This window comes from Tenrec ecaudatus, chromosome 14 (assembly GCF_050624435.1).
Source record: "Tenrec ecaudatus isolate mTenEca1 chromosome 14, mTenEca1.hap1, whole genome shotgun sequence".
NCBI lineage: Eukaryota > Metazoa > Chordata > Mammalia > Afrosoricida > Tenrecidae > Tenrec > Tenrec ecaudatus.
This window is the reverse complement of record NC_134543.1, coordinates 71,236,365-71,243,533: the sequence shown is the minus strand read 5'-3', so window position 1 is coordinate 71,243,533 and position 7,169 is coordinate 71,236,365. Positions and strand designations below refer to the sequence as shown.

Sequence of the window (7,169 nt, the reverse complement as noted above, 5' to 3'; positions counted from 1 at the left end):
TCAATGTGCTTTGATAATTACTGGCAATTAAAATATGAACATTTAGAGAGAGAGAAAAGGATTAGGAGGTGGAAAATATGGCTTTAGGTATAGAAATAAAGTGGGAGATGGCATGACAGAATTTTGTAGGATCAATGATATCTTCATAGCAAATACCCTTTCAAAAACATAAATGGCAACTATAAACATGGACTTCTCCATATGGAATACACAAGAATCAACCTGGCTACATCTGGAGAGGAGGTAATAAGAAAGCACAATGTCATCAACCAAAATAAATCTGGGGGCAACTTTAAAATAGACATTTATTACTCATATGCAAGTTAAATTTGAAGCTGAAGAAAAGCAAAACAAATACACAAGAGACAAAATATAGACTTGCGCATACATCGCTGAATTTAGAGACTATCTCAAGAACATTTTTTAGGTAGTAACACTAAAGACCAAAGACCAGAGAAGTTGTGGAATGATATCAAGAACTCAATAAATGAAGAAAGCAAACGGTCATTAAAAAGACAGGAAAGAGTGTCTGTCTATATAAGACAAGCAGGGCAAGCAATCTCAGGAAGACAGCAACGGACCGATGGCTTCTGTGGGGTTTTCTTTGGAGGGGGCATGAGAGAGGAGGAGGGGGTGGAGCAGTGAGCCAATACAGTTAGGGACAGGGGAATAGCAAGGACTCTAAAATCGGCAAGGAGGGTGTAGAGTCCCTGGTGATAGCTCATCACTTGACAGGCACTTGTGAGGAATTACTGAGAGGTGAACGATAGGTGACATGATAGTGGGGCAGGAGGAATGAACAAAGAAATAGAGAAAATAAGGAACTAAAAATTATATATAGGTATATATACAGATATGTATATAGGTAATGATATAAATCTATAAAGACGGGCATATTTATCTGTGTGTGTGTGTGTGTGTGTGTGTGTGTGTGTGTACAATAAGGAAGCAGATGGACTTTGGGCCTCTACTTGACTCCTATCTCAGTACAAGAATGGTTTGTTCTAATAATGTGGCAATGTTTGATACTCACCTTCCCAACATTATCACTGAAAACAAAATGGGTGCATAGGCAACTGTGGTGAAGAAAGCAGATGGTGCCAAACTATTAAAAGAGATCGTGTCTGGAGTCTTAAAGGCTTGGCATTTAACAAGCGGCCATCTAGCAGGGAAGCAACAAAGCCCACATGGAAGAAGCACATCAACGGAAATAGGTATCAGACGTTCGAAAACAAGCAACCAAACTGACATGAAAGAACATAGACAAAAGGCAACCCGCCACGTCGCGGACCGCCAAGTTGTGCGCTGAGAGCGTCGGAGCCAAGCGGGGCTGGTCAGGATGATCACGGACATGCAGCTCGCCATCTTCGCCAACATGCTGGGCATGTCGCTCTTCTTGCTTGTCGTTCTCTATCACTACGTGGCCGTCAACAATCCCAAGAAGCAGGACTGAGAGTGGCGCTTTCTCAGCCCCAGGGTTCCAGGACCTAGTCTGAGGCAAGATGGAGGTTGTGAGGGCCTGCCCCCACCCTTCACTTTATCCCTTCTACCCATCACAACATACACAGCAACTATACCTGGAGTTTTCAAAACAACTTTTATTTCCTCAAAGTCTTCCTTAACCCTATGGAACAAGAAGCTGCCACCGAATAGGGCCCACTATAGGGGCTGCTGGCTTTTGTACCCCCAATATAAAAATATAGATATATATTTTTTGTGGTAAAAAAAAAAAAAAGGCAACCCAAAAGCCCACCTTTAAGATAACTGGACAGTCCTTCACAGAAGGGCCATTTGAAAGGGACGATAGATCCATGTTGCAGTACAGCACTGATGAAACACATAACTATCCTCTAGTTGTTTAAAATTCCCTCTTCCCACTATTATGACCTTAGTTTTACCTCCCTAACCTTGCTAGAACTGCATATATACATTGGTGTAATCAAGCTCTTTGGATGCATGAAATCCAAGATAGATAAACCCCCTCAGAAACAGTAAGAGGAGTAATGATTCCTTGAGGATACAGGAAGAGACGGGAGAAAAGAGAGAAAAGGGGGAACTGACAGCAATGATGACTGTACAACCCCACTTGAGGGAAAAGAATATCAGAATTTTAGGTGAATGGATACCTTGGATGGTGTAAATTATGGCAAAAACAACAACAATAATAACATATAATATATTGAGGCATCAGGAGTGGTAGGATGGGGGAGGGAGGGGTAATGGGGAGCTGATACCAAGGAGCTCAAGAAGAAATAAAATGTATTGAAAATGATAATGACAGCAATTATACAACTATGCTTGATCTAATAGAACTATAGATTGTAATAATATCTGTAAGAGCTCCTGATAAAATGATTTTTAAAAATACAGGAAAGAAAGGAAAGACCAAAAGTGCATGTCAGAAGAGACTCTGAAACTTGCACTTTTTTAAAACAATTTTATTCACATATCATACAATTCAGTGTCTCGATCATATTTTAAAGATATGTGCAACTATCACTGCAATCAATTTTAGAACATTTTCTTCTTTTTTCTTGTACACATTGTTATTAGGTCCTCATTTCTCCCCAACCTCCTCTGCTATGCCCCTTATAAACTATGAATCCAGGCACTGTCTTTATAGATTTATCTATCCTAGATTTCCTTTCTTTCCATATACAGAAAAACATACCCCCCAAAATAATAATAACAAGGTAAAATTGAGAAAACCACCAATCAAAAAGAAAGCATAAAGTATTAAAAATTAAAATAAATTTAAAATGGGTCAAAGAGGAGAACAAATGATAAGGTGTTAAATTTTAATCTCATTGTGTCTAGAATAATCCACTGTCCAATGTGCTTGGTCTGAAACTCTGCTCTCGGGCAATCCTGACCTATAACCACCCCCTGCGGGTTTCTGAGACTGTACCTGTTTATGATAGTGGAAAGCCCAGTCTTTGTCCTGAAGAACTGCTAGTGGTTTTGAACTGCCAACCACGTAGATTGCAGTCCAACACATAACCACTATGTCAGCAGGGCTCCATAGCAAGGCTATTCATATACCTGGTCTATAGTCAGAGGGGAGTCACTGGAGGTTTAATCCCTTGAGCACCTGAAGATGGATTTTTTTTGGCCTTCACTATCATGAAACTTGCTCTTGAATGTAAAAAAAGCTAAAATGACTTGGGGGGAAATGATGATGCAAAACAGCTGAACAAAAAATTTTAAAGGGAAGCTCAAAATGGCAAAGTGAAGTATGATAATGAAATGTACAAATACCTGAAGTTAGAAAATCAAAAGAGCTGAACACACCTACCATATCTAAACTAAAAAAACTGGATTATATGGGGAAAATATTTAATGCTGAAGGAAGCATTAAAAAAAACAGCGTCCGATGTCACCCTTCACCCACTCCTCTGCTTTCTGTCCCCCACGGAGGAGGTTATATGTAGATCCTGTAATCCGTTCCCCCTTTCTCCCTCACACTTCCCTCCACCCTCCTGATATCGCCACTCTCACCACTGGTCCTGAGAGGTCCATCTGTTCTGGACTCCCTGTGTTTCCAGTTTCTTTCTGTGCCAGTGTACATCCTCTGGGCTAGCTGAATTTGTAAAGTATAATTGGGATCATGATAGTTGGGGGGAGGAAGCATTTAAGACTAGAGAAAAATTGTATATTTCATCATTGCTACACTGCACCCTGACTGGGCAACGTTGGATAGTGTAAGATATGACAAAATAATAATAATTTATAAATTATCAAGGGTTCATGAGGGAGGGAGTAACAGAGAGGGAGGGGAGAAATGAGGAGCTGATACCAAGGACTCAAGTAGAAATCAAATGTTTTGAGAATGATGAGGGAAACAAATGTACAAAAGGGCTTGGCACAATGGATGTAGGTATGGATTGTGATAGGAGTTGTATGAGCCCCCAATAAAATGATTTTTTTTAAAAAAAACAACAGAAAGAGAACACTGAATCACTATACTGAAAATAATTGGTTAGATGTTCAACTATTTCAAGAGGAAGCATGTGATCAAAAGCAAATGGTATTGAAGGAAGAAGTCCAAACTGCACTGAGGACAGTGGGGATAAACAAGGCTCCTGAAACTGACAGAATGCTGATTGAAATGTATCAACAAATTGAGGCACCGCTGGAGGCACCACTAAAGGCACTCACTTCTCTACACCAAGAAATTTGGAAGACAGCTACCTAACCAACTGACTGAAGAGATCCATACTTCTGTCCATTCAAAAAAGGGTGAGCCAAAGGAACATGGAAATTATCAAACAATATCATTGGGGGGGAAATCACTGATACCACTTGCAAGTAAAATTTTGCTAAAAAGCATCCTCCAATGGTTGGTTGCAGCAGTATATTGGCAGGGAGCTTCAAGAGATTCAGGCAGGATTTAGAAGAGGACGTGGAACAGGAATATCATTGCTGACATCAGATGATTCTTGGCTGAAAGAAGATATTACCAAAAAGATATTTTCTTGTAATTTGTTGACTATGCAAAAGCATTTGACTGTGTGGATCATAACAAATTATGGATAATATTAAGGAGAATGGTATGGTAGTTATATAATCTGGTGTCAACTTGAGACTATTAAGAGTGAAGGGGTGGAGGCTAGCCTGTCAATTAGGTCACAGCTTGATGACCTCTTTTGGAAGCACTGAGGAGAAAAATAGCTCACGGGGAGGTGGGACACACACACTCTCCCTGTGAGACATTCCTGTTGACAAGCCACATCGAGCTAGCTGATAGAGCCAGAGCCCTAGAGCTGGAGACCCATGGAGACCCATACCAGTGCCACATGGAGACCCATACCAGTGCCGAGATCCTTCCACCACCACTGGATCCACAAGACTATCCACCCACTGGCCTGTGATCTTCCTGCATTCTGTGTCATTCCATGGGCTGCGTGACTCCAAAGAGGAATTTATAGACTGGTATCAAACATATGGGCTAAAATCAAACTTATGGGCTTGATCTGGACTGGGCTGGGATGTTTTCTTAATGTACAATTACTCTGTACATAAAGTTCTTTCTTATACACATATAAATGTTTATGAACTTGTCTCTCTAGTCTACCCAGACTAACACAAATGGTAATTCCAGACCACTTCATTTTGCCCATATGGAGCCTGTTCACAGACCAAGAGGCAGTTCCTCAAACAGAACAAGGAGATAGCTAATGGTTTAAAATTAGGAGCGGTGTGCATCACACAGTCAAAGGAGCTGGACCCTATGAGATCATGGCATCAGGACTGCAAGAAGGCTCATGAATGGCAATGCCACAAGTGAAGAGAACATGATTGCCCCTTAATCAGAAGGGAAAAAACCCTCACAACTGGACCAATAAACAACAGCATGGTAAATGAAGACAATTTGAAGTTTCAAGGATTTCATTTTACTTGGATCCACCACTTGCCTATCAGTCTGTCATATCGTGGTGGCTTGCGTTGCTGTGATGCTGGAAGCTGTGTCGCTAGGATTTCAAACGCCAGCAGGGTCACCCAAAGTGAACAGGTTTCAGTGGAGCTTCCAGAATAAGACAACAAAGAAGGACTCAGCATCTCACCTCGGCAGAAGGAGCCACGGAAAACCTTATGCATAGCTGTAAACATGATCAGGTGCGGAAGGCCTGATGAATAGAAACAGAACACTGTCAGAAAATAGTGCCAGAGGATGGGCCTTTGGGGTCACAGAGCACTCAAAATGTGACTGAGGAGGAGTTAATTTCTTGGAGTGCAATCGACCATGGGAACATGAGTTGGGTAAGCCTTTGGAATGCAACTTTCAGGATCTTCATTTGCTGATGGGGCGTGATCAGGGTAAAGAGAAACAGCTGCATGATAGAATGTTCTAAAACGAATGGCTTGTTCATAGTAAATCCTTGTTTTGCAACACCTGAAAGGTGACTATACACATGGAATTCTCCAGATGGAATACACAGAAATCAAGTTGACTACAACTATGGGAAGAGAGGCTGGAGAAGCTCAATATCAGCAGCTCAAACCAGGCCAGGGCTTGACTGTGGAACAGACCATCAATTGCGCAGATGGAAATTCAGCATAAAGCTGAAGAAAATTAAAACAAGTCCACGAGAGTCAAAATATGACTTGGAGTCTATCCCACTTGAGTTTCAGGAAGAGATTTGCCACATTGAACCCTGAAGACAGAAGATCTGATGAGCTGCGTGAGGACATCAGGAATATCATACATGAAGAAAGCAAAAGGTCATTTTAAAGACAGAAAAGATCAAAATGGATATCAGAAGAGACTCTGAAACGTGCTCTTGACCACAGAGTAGCTAAATCAAGGATGAAGCCATAGAGCTCAGTAGAAAATGTCTAAGGGTAGCTTGAGAAGACAAAGGAAAATATTATAATGAAATATGCAAAGGCTTAGAGTTAGAAAACCAAAAACGAAGAATATACTCAGCATGTCTTAAACTGAAAGAAAAAATTCAAACATCAAACTGTGCTATTGAAAGATTCTATGGGCAAAATACTGAATGGCCCAGGAAGCAGCCAAAGAAAATGGAAAGAAGGGGAAAGTCACTGCACCCAAAGGAACGAGTTGAGAATCCACCACTCCAGGAGGTAGCACATGAGCAGCAAGCATCAGTACTAAAGGAAGACGCTGTGCTAGCCAAAGTAAGGCTCCGGGAATCGAAGACATACCAATTGAGATCTTTCGACAAGCCAATGAAGCACCAGAAGCACCCACTCATCTCTGCCAGGAAATGTGGAAGACAGCTACTTGGTCAACTAAATGGAAAAGATCCATACTTGTACCCACTCCAAAGAAAGGCGACCCAACAGAATGCTCAAATTATAGAACAATATCACATGAAAATATATTTTGCTGAAGACCATCCAACAAAGGTTGCAGCAATACATTGACAGGGAGATGCCTGGAGTTCAGGCTGGACTCAGAAGAGGCCGTGGAACCAGGGCTATCACTGCTGATGTCAGCTGGATCTTGGCACAAAGCAGAGAATACCAGAAAGATGTTTGCTCATGTTTCGTTGCCTGTGCAAAGTCATTGGACTGTGTGGATCACACCAAACTATGGATAACCTTGAGAAGACTGGGAATTCCAGAATCATTCAGTGTGCTCATGTGGAACCTGTACATGAATCCAGAGGCAGTTGTGAGAACAGAACAAGGGCATACAGCAT

General features: G+C 41.4%; 1 protein-coding gene across 1 annotated transcript; it reads left to right on the top strand.

The window, feature by feature from the left end:
* The first annotated feature begins 1,339 nt into the window (after nt 1–1,339).
* LOC142426271 (dolichyl-diphosphooligosaccharide--protein glycosyltransferase subunit 4-like) lies at nt 1,340–1,504 on the top strand. Its single transcript, XM_075531774.1, has one exon. The coding sequence runs from the start codon at nt 1,340–1,342 to the stop codon at nt 1,451–1,453; it is 114 nt and encodes a 37-aa protein (XP_075387889.1). The 3' UTR covers nt 1,454–1,504.
* The last annotated feature ends 5,665 nt before the right edge of the window (nt 1,505–7,169 follow it).